General features: G+C 39.7%; 1 protein-coding gene across 6 annotated transcripts; it reads left to right on the top strand.

Annotated features, from left to right (window-relative positions):
* Positions 1-313: 313 nt before the first annotated feature.
* LOC125885461 (serine hydrolase-like protein) lies at positions 314-17649 on the top strand. Of its 6 annotated transcripts, none has more exons than XM_049571008.1 (12): positions 314-448; positions 813-950; positions 2894-3007; positions 3413-3454; positions 3552-3571; positions 3658-3732; positions 6017-6120; positions 6209-6288; positions 14727-14761; positions 14886-14962; positions 15137-15224; positions 17265-17649. In XM_049571008.1, the coding sequence occupies exons 1-12, from the start codon at positions 379-381 to the stop codon at positions 17382-17384; spliced, it is 963 nt and encodes a 320-aa protein (XP_049426965.1). In that variant the 5' UTR covers positions 314-378; the 3' UTR covers positions 17385-17649. The 6 variants fall into 6 exon arrangements, with proteins under 6 accessions (XP_049426965.1, XP_049426966.1, XP_049426967.1 ...); XM_049571009.1 differs by lacking the exon at positions 6209-6288 and adding an exon at positions 14556-14635; XM_049571010.1 differs by lacking the exons at positions 314-448; positions 813-950; positions 2894-3007; ... (3 more) ...; positions 6017-6120; positions 6209-6288 and adding exons at positions 8031-10721; positions 10828-10971; positions 12472-12585; ... (3 more) ...; positions 13651-13757; positions 14556-14635.
* The last annotated feature ends 2771 nt before the right edge of the window (positions 17650-20420 follow it).

The raw sequence follows: 20420 nt of genomic DNA on the forward strand, positions 1-20420 counted from the left end.
GGGGGCCGGATTGGAATTGGGCCACACTGTCGGGAAACTGTCCGACTTCACCGCAGCTTTTTGTCACCGCCCCCCACTGCGGCCGCCTGCTCTCGTCTACTTTTCAGGCGAGGCGCAGTTCATCTCGAAGGAGCCTACTGTTTCTAAAAGTCTATCAGCAGTTTGAGTAAAAGAAAAAAACTCATGAGTTAAACAGCCACAGGTGAGAGACCTCACAGGAGACGACTCTGTGTAAAAAGGGATGCCTGTCCCTTTAAGAGCCTGCCCTGCTTCATCCAATGAGATGTCTCTGCTGCAGCAATACGGAAGTTAGTAAACAGTATCAAGTGTCATGGACTGGAGACATGTTCACGGCTTGTTTGTAGTGTTTATGTAGAGATGCGAACACTACTGCAAACTTTACGAAGCGTTAGAAACTTTGTTACATCAACTGCAATGGATGTACAAGGTAACAAAGTCAGAGTAACGTCTTGTGGAGACTTTGATAAGTTGTCTACAGTCAGACACCTACAGCACTTGTTTAATAGTCAGATATATAACTTATGTATTTAACTTTTGGATTTTAACATCCAAACAGCATTTTTTTAACTAATTTATTATTGGAGCTGTTGCTCATTTCAGTTTTCTCTTATGTGTCAAATCCTTGTGCAATAGACTTTAGTTACATGGGTTTAAGTTAGTTTAGTTCTGTGAGATGATTTGTGTCCGACAGTTGTTTAATACACAATAATAATAACAACAGTTTGTTAAGAGCCAGTTGTTGTGTTTGAGCTGCAGACTGAAGGCTCTATTGTCTCATGTTTCGGTTTCAGAGCTGTCTGTCCCGGTGCCCTGGGGAGAGATCAGAGGGAGGGTCTGGGGTCCTGATCACGGCCGTCCTGTGCTGTGCCTGCATGGCTGGGCTGACAACTGTGGTGCATTCAGCACTCTCATTCCCCTGCTACCTAAAGGTAATACAGTACTGGAGACTTTCTGTAAACAAAACTGGGTAATTCTTTACTTTATGTCACTTTCTATAAGGTTTCCTGGACATAGCTTTGTAAAAGAAAGGTATGCTATAGGTAAAATTGTTCAGTTGATATACTTTGTTAAATTAAGTCTAGGGCTGCAACAATACATAATTAGTATATGTTTTGTTATGACTAATCAATTGTGTTGGAAAAGTTACACACACTCAAGTGCTGTACCTACGTATTTACATTTTATGTTACTTTGCAGTGCACTAATTTATTTGGTAATAACGTGCTTTTAACTTCACTGCACCGATTGCTGTCACTACTCTGTACATGCAGTGCAAACTCCTTTGGTGCAATGAGATCATTTCACATTGCTTCAATAGAAGCCAGCTGGTGTTGTGAATTTTCTAGAATAAGGTGACTTCTTTTGGTTTCTTTTTATTTTAAAAGCAGTGATCCTTTATTCTGTCTTCTTTCAAGATTTTCACAATCTCTCAAGTTTTTAAATGAGTTTCTTTCTGTTGGAAACAAGTTAAAAAAGAATAAAACTAGACTTACGCTTTTTGTTAAAAAAGAAACAATATTATCCTAATATTAAATAATTTAAATCAGCTCCAACTTGACCAGCTAATATTAAAACGCTATGTACATGTTAATGCATAGGTGAGACAAATTCAATAAAATGTTACACATTTATTTCGTTTTATAAGTTATCTTGTCCATATTTGTTATAGTACCGTTATAGTATCTGATTGCATTGTCAGCTCATGGCCTCTGATTGGCCTCACCTCAGTAGGCGCCATCTATAATTTATTTATTTATTTTTTTTAAATTTTCTTTATTCTTTTACTTTACCTGATGAAGGTCTGACAACTGAAACGTTGTTTATCTAATAACGTTTAGTGCAAGTAACAGGACAGTGTGAGAGAATTACCTTTTCCTTTACCTGTGGACATTTTCCCCCTCCACTTGTCTACAGGTTTTTGAAGGTGTGCATGAGCCTCTCTATTACAGTATCTTTTAAAATTTTACTATAATGTTTTCCATTCTGTACGTTCTCGACCTTTGCAGAACTTTGCCTTTATTTTTATTTCCTCTTAATACAGACACATTGCTTGTAAGCAAAACCTACTTGGTCATAAATCTTATTCCAATTCTGAATAAAACACCCAATTGCCACACTGAGTACCTGTATGTTTGATACTTTGATTACACTTGATTACCCATAAGACTTGTGTATTTTTACTGAGGTAAAACTTTAAATGTAGGACTTTCTCTTATGATGGAGTATTTTTACACTGTGGTATTTATATGTTTACTTATTTAATGGACCTGAGTACTTTAATAAAAAAAAAAAAAAAAAAAAAAAAGATACAGACAAAAAATCACCAACAACTTTGATCAGTTAGTTACTTCAGTCACATTACAACAACATAAGACAGAAACAGTAAAGTAATAAGTCTGAAGTGTATAAGGAGTAAAGCTAACACAACTGCCTAATAGAATAATAAAAGTAAAATACATTTAGTAAAATAACTAAACTAAAACAGAAAAGAAAAGTAATATTTGCATAGTTATGAAACAATAAAATAACAAGTAACGTTGCATGTGATATTGAATGGTAATAAAAAAAATAGAAAAACTGACATCTTTTGATTTAATTATAAAAATATTCAACAGATTAAGCAGTAACAAAAATAATCATTATGCGGCCCTGATCAGCTTCAGTTATCGCTACTGTAAGTATCTAAAACCATTGTCTTTATTTTTACTTATAATCAGCACCAAATTCTCTCCTCTACAGGAAACTTCCTTGGAAATAATTAAGAAAATATGGACCGGTAAAATAAATTATTACCCAGACTTGTGATGTACGTGTTTGGTGTGACTTCCCGCTCAGTTTGCTGTGTGAGTATTTGACACATCTCTTCTCTCAGAGTGCAGATATGTGGCGATAGACCTGGCAGGTCATGGTCGCTCATCACACCGTCCTCTTGGAGATTTCTACTCTCTTCCCACCTACGTGGCGGACGTACGCAGAGTCGCTGATGGTGTGTGTGAGCTTATTATGTTGCAGAATCATTTTTAGCCAAACATCAGTGAAGAACATGAAGTCCTGTAAAGATTCAACATCAGGGTGTCGGTTGCCTTGTGGTAGAGCAGGCGACCCATGTACAAGGCTGTTGCCGCAGCGTCCCGGCTTCGACTCCAACCTGTGGCCCTTTGCTGCATGTCACTCCCTCTTTCTCTCCCCCTTCACACTTGTCTGTCCTGTCCATTAAAGGCTGAAAATGCCCCCCCAAAAAATCTTCAAAAATAAAAAAAGATTTGACATCATGTTCCTATTAATGCATATAATTAAAGCACAGACGGACTTGTAGCAAATAAAAAGTATCTTGATGTTCTGTGATGAGATACTGAACCTGGTTGATGATCTGTGAAATTAACTCCCACAGCTCTGCAGCTGCGGAAATTCTCCATCATAGGCCACAGTATGGGTGAGTCCACCATTAGAGCAGAATTTATCTTCATCTGTGTGGCTGCGTTACAAAGTCATTTAACATGCAAATTACATGCAGCTTCTTTTATTCACAGGTGGTGACATTGCTGGAATGGTGAGTGTCATTTTCTTATCTCTCTCCTCTTTGTCACACAATATACAGATGCTGTCATCACATGGTCCATTTTGTTTCTTCCACAGTTCAGTGCACTGTATCCTGAGATGGTGGATGCTCTGGTGCTTTTGGACGCTTACGGATTTTTTCCGACAGACATGGTACAAATCATATTCTCTCCCCAGATTACATTCACTGTGAAACTTTAATGGTCTCTGTTGTTAAATGCACAGCTAGGACAGTCTGAACAGACACCAAGAGAATAATGTAAAAAAAAATGTTTTATATGAATTTTTCATTTAAATTTTATGGATATAAAGGGACAGTCACTTTTAGCATTTTTCTCAATTTCATTTTTAGCACTTTTCTAGAAACAGAACTCTCAGAAAACACGGGCTGTGTCTGATGTGCTGCATCACTCAGACATTCAGAATCACATACTTTTTCTTTTTACTTTTAGTAGGCACTGCAGCTGCCCTTAAGAAGGTTATGCTGTTTCCTTATAATACATAATACTGCACCCAGAGCTTTGACCCTTTTGCTCATATGTCTGTTACTTTGAAAGTAAAACAAAAACGCCATTAGCTGAGCTCACCAGAGACTTACTTTGCAATGTACGTAGTTTTACCTTTTAAGTTGTAACTGCATACATTGCAGATTCTAACATATTATGTTAGAATATGTTAGAATCTAACATATTATGTTCATGACAGGGAAATTATATTTTCATTTCTCTGTAATTTTTATTTTTATAGTTATGTCCTTTTGTTGTTGGTAAGTTAAAGTTATGATTATACTGTTCTGTTCTATACTGTTATACTGTTTTTGAACAGTTAATATTCCTATTGTTAGCCTACTATTCAGCTGGTCATTAGTCACTTGAATGGGCTGTCTTCCGTTACTGTGACTTCAATCAGCTGTCATCAAGCTGTTAGGCTGTCATCTGTTTGCGGCTCAGTCAATGTGACGTATTTTCCACTGAGCAGACGATTGTGGGTCAAAATAGCCATAAAAGCATGCTGGCTTGTATACTGCAAAATATGTCTGGATGTTGTAGGACATCCTGGTATTTTTGACATTCTGCATTTGACATACTATGTATTCTTTTTCTGGCTTACTAAACTGCATGATAGTATGGGTATTGGAACGCACAGTGAGTGTTATGTGCCTGATGGGCGTTCTTGTCGGCTCGCGCTGGGTCATCTTGTCACTTTTTGTACAAGCTAGCAAAACTGTAACGTAAAAATAGCTTTTTAACCTTATCTATGCCTTAACCCCAACATTAAACCTACAGAAGACCTTATGTCTAGCTGTGATTTCAAATTGAGGTTTTTGATTGTTTGTTTGTTTTTAGAGATCATTGATTTACGAAGATGCACTTAGATTTTTGTTCCTTGTACTGCTGGTATGGCTGCAACTGCCACTAATATTGAACTTCCATGTAGACTTTTACCTCACTGCTGATAAACTCTCAAATAAACCATCGTAACATTATACTGAAAAATATCTTCAACTAAAAAGCATTAAAATATTTTGACAATAAGTGTAAAAAAACTAACATAGATCATCCTACGTAGTGGAAAACTCATGAATGTGCACTCAGGCTGAGCGGGGCTGAGATGGTTACGGAGCCCGTGTGGAAGAAAGAAAGTCCTTTCTGGCAGAAATCTATTCATTTTAACTCCAACCCTGACTTTTTTCCTAACCTTAACCAAGAAATACTTTTCTAGAAGAAAGTCCTATTGGTAAACTTCTTCCAACAGCTCACAGAGCTCACTGAAGCGTGCTCTGCTACATCCCGCAAACCGCGCCCATCTGGATCAAACCCCATGTTTTTAGTTGGTTGCTTCCAGAACCACTGAATTATTGAGCAATCCCAGATCTGTTTGGTCCCCGATTTTTCCACATAGTGTCAAATATAATATCACAGAAGGTTTTTTTCACGTATCAAGAAACGATGAGAGCTGTGTTAAAATATCAAATTTTTGATTTCCAGTCAATTTCTTTCCTGAATGTTCAAGAAATGAAATTCTGATGGGGAAATAATGAATCCTTTATTTACTTCTTTCTTCTTCTTTTTTTGACTGTAAGTAGTGATATGGAAATTTGACTCTAAAAATCCCTACATCAGGGCATTTAATGCCCATCAGTTGTAAAACTAGACAATGACAGAGGACCAGAAATCTGTGTCCTCAGTGTATAATATGTATAAAGTGTGTATATATGTTTTTATTGTAAATGTTTATTATAGATTTAGACTTTCCTCATTAAAATGAATCAGCAGGGTTTTTTTTAATTACTTGAAATAATCTTCATTCAGGTGGTGAAAATGATTCCTGCTGTATTTTTTCATTGCACTTTATTCACATACTGTATCTGATATTATATTGGAAGAATACGTCTGTACTTTCCCCCTCTGTCAGTAGTTTCTCTCTTTTCCTGCAGAAAGAACTTTCCAAAGCGATGAGGCAGGGGATGGATGAGATATTTCAGTTTGAAAAAAAGACAGGACAGGAGAGAGTTTACACTTATGAGAAGGCAGCTGAGAGGTATCATTTACAAAGATTTATTTCACATTTCTGGGTACTCTGTCTCTAAAGCCAGCTGCTATTTGCAAAAGTGTTTTATTTCTTTCAGGTTGTCGGCTGCAAACCCCACTCTGTCTGAACAGTCAGTGCGCATCCTTTTAGAGCGAGGTCTAGTTCAAGTTGAAGGAGGTGCGTCTTTATCTCTTCTCCTCTCAGAGAGGAATAATCTCACTTCTCTTTCTCTCATCTGCTGGCAGCTGAATGTGTTTCTCTTCAACAGGATTTGTGTTCTCCAGAGACCTCAGAGTTAATTTTGTAAGTCACTTTTAACCTCCCAAGCCGCCCTCCACATTCACCACCTCCTCTCTGTGAGCTTATATTTTCCACATCAGAGGTTTAACGTTCATCTTGTACAGTACATGTATGTTTTATTTTGTGTTTTCAGAAATACATATTGCTAAACACTTTGGAGCAGAGTCTGGTGATGCAGTCGAAGATTCAAGCCTCTGTTCTAGTTGTTCTGTAAGACATTGATCACTACACTGAAAGTAATGTTTACAATATAATGTTATGACAGCAGTATGACAGAGTGACAGCAGACACATTTAGAAAAACTGACATGTAGAACTGGCTCATGTCCTGAGCAGATATACAGCTAACAAACCATGTGGCAGTCACATTCCCACCCCACTATGTATGAAAGTCAAAAATCTCAGTCTATATAAACATACTCTTCATCCTACAGTATGTGGACTTTTCTCACGCTGTACTTTCAAAATCTCTGTCTCCAGAGCAGAAGAAGGCTTCGATAAAATCTTTTCTGAGCCAGCTACAAGAAAATTTTGGCCAACACTTCTCCAAGGCTTCCAGGACAGAAACGTGAGTGTGCAACTTGGGACAGAATGAAAATATAATAAAAAAAAATATCTTAAAGGATAACTCTGGTATTTTTCAACCTGGACTATATCTTATGTCTTTCTGTCTTAGTGACTAGTGGGAAGAGCAATTTTTGAAATTGGTACTGTATTGAGCGAGAGGGCTCAAACCAGCAGCTAAATCCCTGCAGGCAACCGTCAATTTACATCTACTAAAAGTGCTTGTTTTTGCCACTGACAGGCTCATATTGTTATTATGAATATCTGACAACATTATGGAAAGAATTCCCTACAGAGGTCGACCTTTTTGTTAAAGAGTAAGATCCTTTTGTTTTACCCGGAACAGCCCCAAAATCACTCTTGCCAAACCCACAACACAGGCTCCAATCAAGTCAATAGAAACAAAATAAAACTCACAGAAACCTTCTTGGTTCATCTTTTCACTGTTCCAACAATCACAGACTCTGATTTGGTTCAAACTGATGCTTAATTCACCCAGTTAGATGTGAAAATGCTGTCTGTGGCTCTGTCTGCGCTCTAACTTACTGTTTTTTTAAATGGCATCTGGTGGGTTTAGAGATTTCAGGTCTGTTTCTGGTTAAACAAAAAGGATCTGACTCTTTAACAAAAAGGTCTGTCTTTGTATGGATCCTTTCCATAATGTTTTTAGACAAAATAATAATCTGAGCCTGTCAATGGCAAAAACAAGCACTTTTAGAGGGCGCCAATTCACAGTGCACAAATGCCTTGAGCCTCAGTAATGGAGCAGTTTGAAAAACTGTTGTTCCCATTAGTCTCTTAGACACAAAAACGTGGAAAAAAGGGTTCAAGAAAAATACAGAAGTTACCCTTTAATGGTCATTGATTCTGCGTATCTGCGGTTAGTAGTATCCCTCTCTGTTTCTGTTGGTTTCAGCACACGGTGGCGAGGGTACCAGGCGATCATCACGTTCATCTGAACAAGCCAGAAGTCGTCGCTCCACTTGTGTCTGACTTCCTGCAAACCAAAGTGTTGTCCCGTCCAAACACCAGAGAGCACAAGTTATAAACTACAAACACACTCACTCTGTCACACTGGAGATATGTTGTATTCTTGTTCATAAGAACAAACTGTGTGTGATTACATGAACAATAGCATTCAAGTTTCTTCCGTAATGTGATGAATAGCCTGTTGAAACAAGTTGGTTGGATGGCATATGCAGAGGGATCAACCTTAAGTGTTTTACAACTTTATTGACAAATGAGAACAGGGGGAAAATGAACATACTTTTGCACATACATATCAGCTTCTGCCTTAACTGTTTCTTTTTTAATTTGTTGGTCCAACTTTTTAGTTTAGTAAGAGTTAACATTTTTAAGGAAGTTAATTTTTGATTGATTGATTTTATTTGATTAAATACAGTATAGTACTAAAATCATCAGGATGTCGCACCAAAGTCACGCGACTTATTTCCATTGCGGTCCTGAAGTCTATGGCAGAAGAATCTTATAGACCATAACAAGTTATCAGTGTTGAGTTCTACCTTCAACAGGGAGCCACTTAAACTCTTAAATATGGTTTGGACTTACCATATATGTGTTCTTAAACTAAGTACGACACTCGTTAGTTTGTTCTGAGCTATTTGAAGCTTATTCTTTGTTCTTTTAGTTGTACCACTGTACCATGTTATGCAGGTGTTATCATAGTGGTAAAGAAGTTACGATGTAGCTAATATCCTGGATTCCTTATCAAGGAGTTTGGATATTCTTGCTGACACTTTGTCTTTGGATTGACCTCACCAAAGTTTTGAGGAAGTGCTGATTTCAAAGTGTCCTGTAGAAGCAGAGGAGGGACGTCCATCACAACTTTACCTTCTTCCAGGCTGCATGGAGAGGAGAAAAAGTCACTAGAAGTGTTTTTGGAGTTTTTACTTTTTCATTTCAGTTGAGCAGAGGTGGTATGCCACACAGATTCTGATGCATCCTGAAAATGACAGTCTCAACAATAGCTACACAAAGCATTGTGCATGTGATATTAATAGCACACACGTGTCATTCCTTTTTCCTGTCTACCCCCTGCCTAGACTTCAGGACCACAATGAAAATAAGTTATGTGACTTCATTGTGATATGCTGATGAATTTTGGTACTGAATGCACCTTTGTGTACTGTCTTTTAATATAGCACCAAACCACTGTTTACTGTGTAAAGATATAGTGGCGTAAAGGCAGCCTGAGCAGAGAATGAAGTCATGCTACCTCTGAGTATGTTATTATCTGAGTTTCTCTGTGGTTTCTCGTGGTAAGATGGTCCAGCTGCATGTGCATATCCTGCTGGCTAGCTCCTCTGCGCTCATATGGCTGACCATTGGTCCCTGCCAGTTAACAATGTCAACACTGTTGCTGTTCTTTAGCATTGATTAGGAAGTTAGCACCGTTAGCTACTAGCCGCGGGCTCAGCAACCTCCACGTTGAGAACCATGTCCAGACAGCTCATTCACTCGTTTATTTGTTCATTTGTTATGATCCCCATTAGCTGTGCCCTAAAGCACCAACAGTCTACCTTTAAAACATAGAATAAACATGACGGTTCTCACAAATCAACACACTTGAAAACATACATTGAACAATAAAGCCCAACTCAATTTTGCAAAGAGCTTCTTAAATTTAGAAAAAAATAAAAATCAATGAAAGCACACTGTGTGAAATCTGTGTTGCCTTGAAGCTAATTCTTTATAACATAAAAGAAAAATTTTAAAATGTACTTGTTATTGAACATACATGCTTAAATAAAAAAATAATTTCGAAGTCTGTGATTCCTCTATGAATTCTACCAGGAAAACACTCAACAAGCCTTTATTTTCTTTCTAAAAGTGGAGCTAAGTGAACAAACATTTCAACACTTAATCACAATACATTTACAGGTTCCTTGTGTGTGAGGCTCTTTTCAGTCTGGCTTCAGGTTTGATATCATACACTGACTGTAAATCACACACTGTCTGCTCTGGACATCTCCCCGCATCCCATCCACATCCCATTGTGATGATCGATCTCTTAGAAGCCTTTGATGCGGTTAATCCCTCTTAACTTCTATCCAGATGATCTCATATGGGAATAGATTGTTCTGTTTGTTGATGGTTTCATGATAGTTTGGAAAAAGGGCTGATGTTAGTTGTTATGTAGTAAGAGTTAAAAATGTTTGCCCAAAGCTGAAAATGATGTCCTGTACCCTAACTGCAAAAGATTGTTTTCCTATCACAGAGGTGATCGTTGGGTTTGGGTTCAGGCCACACAGACCTTTAATCTTGTGTAGGGAAGTTTCTTTTGAACTTGTTTCTTGAAAACAGTGGATTGGTTGAACCTATAAAGGCAACACTTAATTTACAGCACAGTTGGACAGGGGAGCTGTGTACTCGAAATTATCTCATTACAGAGAGTACTGTTGTTCACAGTAGGAGACTGCCTGACAGGTGTTACTGAGGGCACATAGACAAGCACAGTAAAGTAGGGTTGTCACCTTGCTGCTGCCAGGTAGGATCCGCCTCTGCAGTGTATGATGATTGGCCATAAGTACAGCCTGTCATTATGAATGTCCAATTAAATCACTGGTTGCAGAAAATACTTATGATGCCTTCAGGTTCCAAAGGTCAGCGTGTGCTTTACTTTTGCTGGATATTTTTCCTTTGCAGGCAGGTTTCTTCTTTAAACTATCAGAGACACAAACTGAGGATCATCAGACTTTGTAATGTCATCTACAGTAGAACAAGCAGGTAGGATTTCTCAATGACCCAACACAGGCCAAGGTGGAGTTTTAACATTTCATCACGTTCATTAGTTTTTGGTTTTGTGATGTAGCTGTTTCGTACAATGTGTCAGTTTCAGAGCTGTCTGTCCCGGTGCCATGGGGAGAGATCAGAGGGAAAGTCTGGGGTCCTGATCACGGTTATCCTGTTCTGTGTCTGCACGGCTGGCTTGACAACTGCGGCACATTCAAGACCCTCATTCCCCTGCTACCTAAAGGTAAACTATGACAGAGTTGAGGAGAATAATTAAACTGACTGAGTCCACCTTGTACCACTGTTTTAACAAATTCACCACTGAGTCTAAGCAGGTTTTCAGCATGTAGCAGTGTTGTTGTCAAGATCCCCAAAACCAAGACCAAGTCATGAACAAGTCTAAAAGGTATCCAGACCAAGACGAGACCAAGACTTTGAGGGGTTGAGACCAAGTCAAAATTAAGACCAGGCTAATGTGGAAGATGCAAACCACCAGAGGCACTTATTAAATTAATCTGAAAGATCAAACCCCCCCCCCCCAAAAAAACACCCACAGAAAACAAATAAAATTCCTGTTTCTTCACCTCTGTTTTCCCATATACAGTTTACGTGTGTGTGTGTGTGTGTGTGTGTGTGTGTATACCATGAGAAATGTCTTGATAAAACAATTAAAAGGCATTGCAGAGGTGAATTTTATAACAGGGAATTTTTCTTTGTTTTCTGTCAGACAACAAATACAAACAAACACTAAGGAGCTGAAATGAACCATTTTTATTCAACACTTCTTTTTTGCAGGCACTTAGTCATATCCCCAGGGTCCTGGTCTTGACCAGTCTTGAAATTAAATCCTGAGTCTATCTGAGACATGGGTGTATAATGAGAACAAGGTGGGTGTTGGAGCTCTGTTCTTTCCTTTGAAAGTTGCTCAGTGGTGCTTGAGGCCAAAAAAATTCACCTTCACAGGTGTAACATCACCCAGATCTTACATGTCATTGGGTTCATAGAGCACGAGAGACTTTCACCAGCCAAGCTGCTAACTTCTAGTTTAGCCCTTCGCTTACTTGAACGGGGATGAAATGATTTAATTGCGCGGCTCTTTTAGACTTTCAAAATGTTATCGGGCCAAGTCTGTCAAATCCTGATAATGAAAGTAATTTTTCGGGGATTGTAACACTCAAGCTTTATCCACTGATTTAGAGGCGTCTCTTTCACAATGTAAGTCTATGGGAAAAAGTCTTTTTGGGCCTGATGGACCCAGAAATTGTAATTCCACTATTTGGCCACTATGTCAGTATGGGATTTTGGTCTGAGACTGAGACAAGGCCGAGTATAAATGCAGTCAATTCTGAACAGTTTAACAGTTTATCGTGACAGTTACTATGTACTGTCGTACTGTATAAAATAAGTAGTGTGAATTTTGGACGCATCTTTAGAGCCTGTAGCCATGCTAGCAGCTCTGTGAGGCTGTACTTTAAGCTAAATGCTAACATGCTGATGTTAAGCTAGTGTTTATCATGTTCAACATCTTAGTTTAGCACTAAGCACAAAGTATAGCCGAGGCTCATGAGAGTGTTGTAGTTTTGTAGGAGTCTGGTCAAAAACAAATCCATGACATTTGGACCTAATGATGGTGCTAGATGAAGAGTCGCCAAAGTTATTAGACCTACAGTTCAAGACTGAAGGCTACTGGGGTTTGTACTTCTCCAGGTTGGAGCTCTTGACAGTTTGGATCATTTCATTTCAGAGTGCAGATATGTCGCGGTGGACCTGGCAGGTCATGGTTTGTCCTCCCATCTTCCTCTTGGAGTTCTCTATGGAGTTACTACACACATGGTGCACGTGCGCAGAATCGTTGAGGGTGTGTTCAAGAGGTTGCAGGACCTTTTTAACCATTAGTTTCACTCATATCTGATTGTATCAAGAGGTTTGATCTCTTTAGGACTCGGATGCATCTCAGTGACTGTGATATGCAGCAGTAAGTAAAAGTTGATGTAATCAGATGTGGTGTTTTCTATGAAATAACCCCCACAGGTCTTCAGTGGAAAAAATTCTCCATCATGGGCCACAGTATGGGTGAGTGCAGACATACAGACACTGACACTGTGCATTTTCACATCTTGTCCTGTCCTTTTGTTTGGAACAAGCTGGCTTGTTAAAAATCAGGTCCAACTGATTAAAGTAGCCACCGGGGTGTAATTATACTCTGTTGTGTTTCAAGTGATCTCTCACATAATGTTGGAAAAATAAGTAATTTCATCGATTAGTCAAAACAAAAATTAATCACTGTCCATTTTGGTCAAATTAATGTTAAACCACTTGAAAATAAACACAATCTCATTCCAGCTTCTCAAATGTAAAACTTTGCTGCCTTTCTTTTGCAATTTGTTAGTGGTGAAGTAATTAGCAAGATGCTACCTCAGACAGCAGACTAATCAGTGATGAAAAGCCTTACAATCAAAGCCAGAATTCATTTGAAAGTAATTCAGTGACAAATAAAATTACTTTGCCGAGTGTCTAAACCTTTGAGCATGAGGGTTTGTTCACTCTCTTTCAGGTGGCAACGTCGCTGGAATGGTAACTAAGATTCATCTCATGCAGCTTATCACTGTTTTCACACAATATACAGGGACAATTTTCCTGCTTTTCCTTGCTTGGTATCATATATGGTCCAAATTGTGTTTCCTACAGTTCAGTGCACTGTATCCTGAGATGGTTGACGCTGTCATACTGCTGGACTCTTTTGGATTCATATCTACGGATTCAGTACTTCGACAGTTTTTATTATCACTACAGTGTGTGGCATACGACAAGCTTTTAAATGGAAATTATCTACAGTGCATGATTGCCACAGAAGTATTGCATTATTTCTCAGTTATCTTCATATTCAACTTTCTGTCACTAGTTTCTGTCTCTTTTGCTGCAGAAAAACCTTTCCAAAGTGATGAGGCAGGGGATGGATGAGATGCTACACCATGAAAAAAAGACAGAAGAGAAGAAAAGAGTTTACACTTATGAAAAGGCAGTCGAGAGGTACTACACCACTCTGGTTCATGGCTGATTGAAAATTAAATAAACCTTCTTTCATGTAGGATGTGTTGTGTCAATTTGAGGTGTGTTTAAAGGAGAACTCTCGGTGTGAAGTTAGAAAGAAGTGAGTTTACCAGACCTCTGTAGCTGCTCCTAATCTCTGATTGAGGCTAGCAGCTTGTGGCTACATTAGCCGCTACTAGCATTATGCTTCAAATGTAACTATTGAACTTATGGTTATGACATAGGATGTCGTATATACAGTATGCTTGGTGTTTGAGTGATTAAGTCGGGAGAACACCACTGCCAGGCAACAGCAACATGGACGCCAAAAGAGGCTAACAATTTAACAAGCTAGCGAAAAACGAAGTTAAATGGCCTCCACCATTTCTGAAACGCCAGAAGTCCCATTTCTGACAGAAAACCTCTCACAACTCGTGAACTAGGAGCTTTCAGAAAATTTAAACTTTCAAGGTCATGAATACCACAAGACAGGGATGTTCATATGGACTGTTCTTGTAAACATATACACAGCCCCACTTAAAGGCAGCATCACAACTGTCAGTGTTGCATTGTGTGTAATGTAGGCACCAGATTTTGACAATGAATAAGAATGGGACGAATAAAAAGGACAATACCTCTGGTTCTATACTGCATACATTTCTTTTCTAAAAAAAAAACCCTGTCCATCCTGAGTTCAACAGTGTTGAAAGGTAAAACAGACCAAAATAAGATATGGATTTCTACATAGTAAACCACTAAAGCCAGCTGCTGTTTGCTAAAGTGTTTTATTTTTTTCAGGTTGTCGGCTGCAAACCCCACTCTGTCTGAACAGTCAGTGCGCATCCTTTTAGAGCGAGGTCTAGTTCAAGTTGAAGGAGGTGTGTCTTTATCTCTTCTCCTCTCAGAAAGGAATAATCTCACTTCTCTTTCTCTCATCTGCTGGCAGCTGAATGTGTTTCTCTTCAACAGGATTTGTGTTCTCCAGAGACCTCAGACTTAATTTTGTAAGGCACTTTAAACCTCCCAAGCCGCCCTCCACATTCACCACCTCCTCTCTGTGAGCTTATATTTTCCACACCAGAGGTTTAACATTCAGCTTATACAGTACATATATGTTTATGTTTTCAGAAAAATATACCGTGCATCAGTCCGGAGCAGAGTCTGGAGATGCAGTCAAAGATTCAGGCCTCTGTTCTTGTTGTTCTGTAAGATATTGATCACTACACTGAAATTAATGTTTTCATTATAATGTTGTGACATATTACACTTTAACATATTAGTCTTATGTCCCCTTGATTGTCCTAATCCAATAACGTAATGTGCCTTAATAAACCCATCAAAGCACGTCACACTAAACCTGTTTAAAATCTGTTTTTCAGAGGAGACAAAGGCTTTGCTGCAACATTTCCAGAATCAAACCAGCAGCTTCCTTCCTCCAAACTTCTCAAAGCATATCGTGACAGAAATGTGAGTGTGAATCTTGGATTTAAAGATATATATGCTGAAAAAAGGTTACGGTGATGATTTAACCAACACAGTAGCAGGAGGGTGAAGGTTAAGATGGACAAAAAAAATACACATCATCCATTTAAAGTGAAGTCACAATACTGCATTCATTGCATTGACCTGACCAACCAACACCAACACATTTAGACTAAAAGAAATTAGTATTTGAAAACCTGTTTGGATGAGCGCGTATGTGTCTGCGTGTTGATCTAATAAACCTATTGAGGCAGGCAGCTGCACAGAAGTGCCAGTGTCTCTGAATGAGCACAAATATTCGTAGATGTGAATATTAAAGTGCAAAAAGAGTTGAAGCACCAAATTAGATTCCTTTTTTTATTATCATTTTCAGTGTAAAAATTTAACACAGTGGCAAAATGCTCTGATGTTTCAGCTGTGTCTCCTTCAGTGTACAATAGACCTTTCACAGCAGGCAGGTGTCTTTAGTAACACTATGTTCCATTTAGGTTAGCAGTAGTTTCAGGGTCCTGGTACTGTGCGTGCTGGCTAAAAAGAACTGCTCACTGGGACACTGAAAGGGTCAGTTTACCCCCAAATCAAATTTCCACTTAACTGCAGTGCTGTTTATCGGTTTAGATTGTTTTGGTGGGAGTTGCTGAATGCTGGAGATGTCAGCCGTAGAGATGTCTGCCCTCTCTCCAGTGTATTGGAACTAGATGTTAAGGCCCATTTATGCTCCCTTCACATACGAAAATGTATACGTCCGTTTCAGACGATGTTACCGTCACTGCCCACATACTTCCATGCGCCCTTTACGTTGACATGGATGTTAACCAATATATCCACCAGGGGGCAGCCCAGCGTCAAAAGTTTATGACAACAACAAACTCAAAAACAAACATGGCGACTGTGGAGGAGATATTGATAATGTACCTCTTGAATAAAAGACAAAAACAGAGGCAGCGTTGTAGGAGGCGGTGGTCGATGAGGCCGTTAAATACATCGCGACTGGAGGACGGAGAATTCTTTTCTCTAGTACTGCCGATGAGAGAAATTGAATTATTTCTTCTTCGTGTCTCACTAGAGCTACGTATCGGGTAGTGACAGCAATACTGCCCCCACGGTTCCCGGTGGTACTGCCCGTATTCGTAACCTTTATGGAAACGTGCAGAAATATGGACAAAATAAACGCGGAGTACGGACAGAAGGCTCCGTCCGTATCCGTATTTAACGATGAGCATAAAAGGGCCTTTACTCGGCCTGTGGTGCTCAAAGCAAAGGTCATGACCCGATCATGATGCGGTTACTCAAGATAATCCACAGATCTTGTTGTGAGCAGGTTTTTTTTAAAAGATATTTTTATGGGTATTTTTGCCTTTAGTCGATAGGAAAGCTGAGTGTGAAGGGGGGAGAGAGAGCGGGAATAACATGCAGCAAAGGGCCGTGGGTTGGAATCGAACCTGGGCTGCTACGGCAACTGCCTTGTACATGGGGTGCCTGCTTTATCCACTAAGCCACTGACACCCCATTGTGAGCAGTTTTATGGAGGTGTTATTTCCTTTCTACCACAGAACTACACCACCAACTGTATCACCACACAGAAGGAAGCGTGCATCTACCTATGGACAAGAGGCTTGTTATCGTGACAGCTCGTGAGATGTACACATTATTGGTGTCCTCCTCGGCTGACCTGTAACGTTAGCTAGCTTAGTGGTGCTAGGTGAGCTAGCAGTAGATGCACGCTTCCGTCTGTGCAGTGACGCGGTTAGTGAGTGTAGTTTGGCAAAATAAGCAAAATGTAGTTTTACAGCACAAATGAATGTAGTGCGAGAAATTATCCAGTAGAATAATAAAGGCAAAAAGATCTTCCACTGTTCTTCCAAGTTTTGCCAAAGCTTAATAAGTTGTTGAAACACTGAATGACAGAACACAGACAAACTAGAAAATATAAGATTTTCAACTGTGTTCATAAACATCTCTCTCTCTCTCTCTCTCTCTCTCTCTCTCTCTCTCTCTCTCTCTCTCTGTCTGTCCCTCTCTCAGCACACGGTGGTGACGGTATCAGGCGATCATCACGTCCATCTGAATGATCCAGAAGCTGTCGCTCCACTTGTGTCTGACTTTCTGCGGAACAAAGTGCTCTCACAGCAGCTGCTAGCATAGTGGACACACACACACACACACACACACACTCATTAAATTTCAGTACGCTGTTCTCATCTCTCTCAGAGAAGTCATTAACATAATTCTGATATGTTACTATTTGATCAGTACTATAAAGTTTCTTCAGGGACTTTGAATAATCAGATCTAAATATATTAGTAACTGAATCCATTATTGCTGAAATTGCTTCTGATTTGAATTTACTCCAGTTACTAAATTTAGCTTTACACACACACACACACACACACACACACACACACACACAGAAGAACTACAGTATCTCAATGAAGGTTTTGTTTTTTTGCATTGTTTCATTATGTTTGGTTATCACCATTTCACATAGCAGGTGTTTATGATACTCTCTGCCTTGCCTGCTTCTTTAAAAAAAGTTATTATTTTTATATGATAGATATTTTTTGAGTTCTCGCTCCTATTTTCTATTTATTTTTTTTAAGTCACTGAGTGCCTGTCTGCATCTTGATGAAGACTGGTGGACTGTGAAGACACTGGGGACAATGATGGATATCAGACTTTCATAATAAAAAGAATATATAATATGTTTATCTTTCCAAAACCCAAGTTATTAGGTGCTTCAGTCAAAACAAAACGAATTGCAGTAAAATGAGATAAAATAAAGACGACTTTCTGGTTCTGTCCCTGACACAGTGTGATAAATATATAAATATATGTAAATAAATATATTATAGTGCTGTCAGTAAACCAAACACAGCCAGATCTAATTCTGTTTTCAGTGCAGGACATATTAATAAGAGCTGTAGACTGATATCCTACGTTTTTCAAATAATTTATTATTTCTTCATGTCACTTGTGTGGCCAGGACGTCACATGTCATTGTTTTATTTGAAGCTGATCTGTTTTAACTCGTCTTCTTTTCATGAATCTGATGCCTGTGCAGAATGAGCTAAAAATGGCAGTCATTAAAAGAGATGACATCCTCTGACAACTTTTCATCATGTAGGCCAATTCTCTCTGTGCTCAGCTTTTGTCTCAGAGCCAGCAAGACAAAAAAAAAAAAAAAAAAAAAATCTTTTTCCCAATACTTTCACTCTGGGGAGTGACTCCATAAAACACTGCAGCTGCTGTCAGTCAGGGCAGATATTAGGGGTGCTGCTCACACAAAAATGGCCCCCTCTCTCTCTCTCAATGTCACATAAACTGTGTGATGGCCTTGCTGTTAAATGGAGTGGAATTGATTTTACGCAGCGAGCAGCAAGGCGGCGAGCATCCAGACATCTGAAGGGCCCTTCCTCCTCCCACTCTCCCCCCTCCCCAAAAAATGATTATAGTTATATAAGTTTCCCTCCCACTCCCTCCATCCTCTCCGCCATCAGCAGGGGTGTTGTCATAGCAACCCCCACCCCTCCTTTTGCACGTCAGAGCCAGGAGCTTGGAGGATGAAGCCGCATGCAGCTTCTGCCTCTTGTGCCTCTCAGAGCGCACCTGTGATTTTTGCCGTCTCACATGCAACAGTCGGAGCTGCGGAGCTGGAAATAGTCTGATTGATTTGACTCGCAGCTGCTGCACATCACATACCATCAAACACAGAGAGAGCAACTGATTCGGCAGCGTCTTCAGGTAAGCACGATGGCTTTATTTACTACTGAGGACTATTTTTAGAGTGCAACACCTGAGCGTGTTTTACAAATTAAAAATCGTGTCTGGGTCTTATAGAGGCAGTGACAGACAGTGCGCTGCCTGCTGGAAGCCGATTGTGTAATGCCTTGATTCCTGAGTGCCTCGTCCCACAGCTGTGATCGTAGTGAGCAGGGCTTTCTAAGGAATGACTGAAAATAATGGGACGTTGAGATGCTGCAGTTTGCCATGCATGATATCTCACCCTGAAGGATTAAAAAACAAATCTCCTCATTTCCTTCCCTTTCTCCGTCATGTCTTTCCTCCCCATCACCTCATCCATTCCCTGTCCTTCCTTCCTCCACCCTTCCCATCCCTTCCCTCTGACAGCAGTGATGTCGTGGCTGTTCTTGGACTGGTTCGTCCCGCTCTACCTGCTGGTGTCGGTTTTGGTGCTGGCAGGTTTCGGAGCGTGCCTTTACTTCCTCGAGCCCGGGCTGCAGGATGCCCACAAGTGGAGCAACAAAACAGTCCGGCATCACCCGCTGGTGGCCAGTGTGAACTGCAGAGATGACGATAGCAATGCCCTGATATGATCAAGAGGGCGAGGCGGAGCAGGGCGGGAGGCCATCTGGACAGGGGTGCTGCCAGGACACCGGCGGGATGGGAGCCAACACCTAAAAGATGGAGAGAGAAAATGGAAGAGGAGGATGAGAAAGATGGAGGAGAGATTGCCCTGTCTAATATCATCCCAACTTTTCTCTGATCTCTCACGTACTTTATGTAGAGATGAGGGAAAAGTAGAGGGAAGAAGCCAAATGCACAAGGAGGAGAAGACTTCATGCAGGATGAGACTGTGAGGAGGATCGAGGACATGTTGCCCTTTAGAAATGTGATTAAAACATGATGTAAATTTCACGCCATCTTACACTTGTGCCAACTTTTACATACGTTTTGTAATTTGACAATCACTTTACATAAATCATAAAGTTTACTTATATTGTGCATTTAATTAGTGAAGTGAACGACAAAAGTGCAATGAATTTGTTGGCAGCCAGCAGGGAGGGTCTTTAATCCTCTCACTGGTGATGTCGGCACGGCAGCTGCTGAGAAGCATGTGGATTGTTAGTGCCACTGTGCCAAAATGGTGTTAGTAGTGACTTTATTAAAATAATATGTACTGAATACATGCAACAGGATTTCTTTCAAGGTGCCAAGATGAAACTAGGTGGACCAAGAATACAGAAAAGTAGTATTTGGTAATGCTCAAAGTGTATTGTTTTGTTTGTTTGTTTGCATTGTTTTTACCTGACAGCATGGTGAGGAAACTGGGGGTGTGTAATGACCCTCTTTTGATGATCATATGCTTTCTTTGTTCATACAAAATAAAACTGTTTAATCCTCAATTATTTGGATTTACTCTTTGTTTTTATGTAGATGATC

The sequence above is a fragment of the Epinephelus fuscoguttatus genome, linkage group LG3 (genome assembly GCF_011397635.1).
Source record: "Epinephelus fuscoguttatus linkage group LG3, E.fuscoguttatus.final_Chr_v1".
Taxonomy (NCBI): domain Eukaryota; kingdom Metazoa; phylum Chordata; class Actinopteri; order Perciformes; family Serranidae; genus Epinephelus; species Epinephelus fuscoguttatus.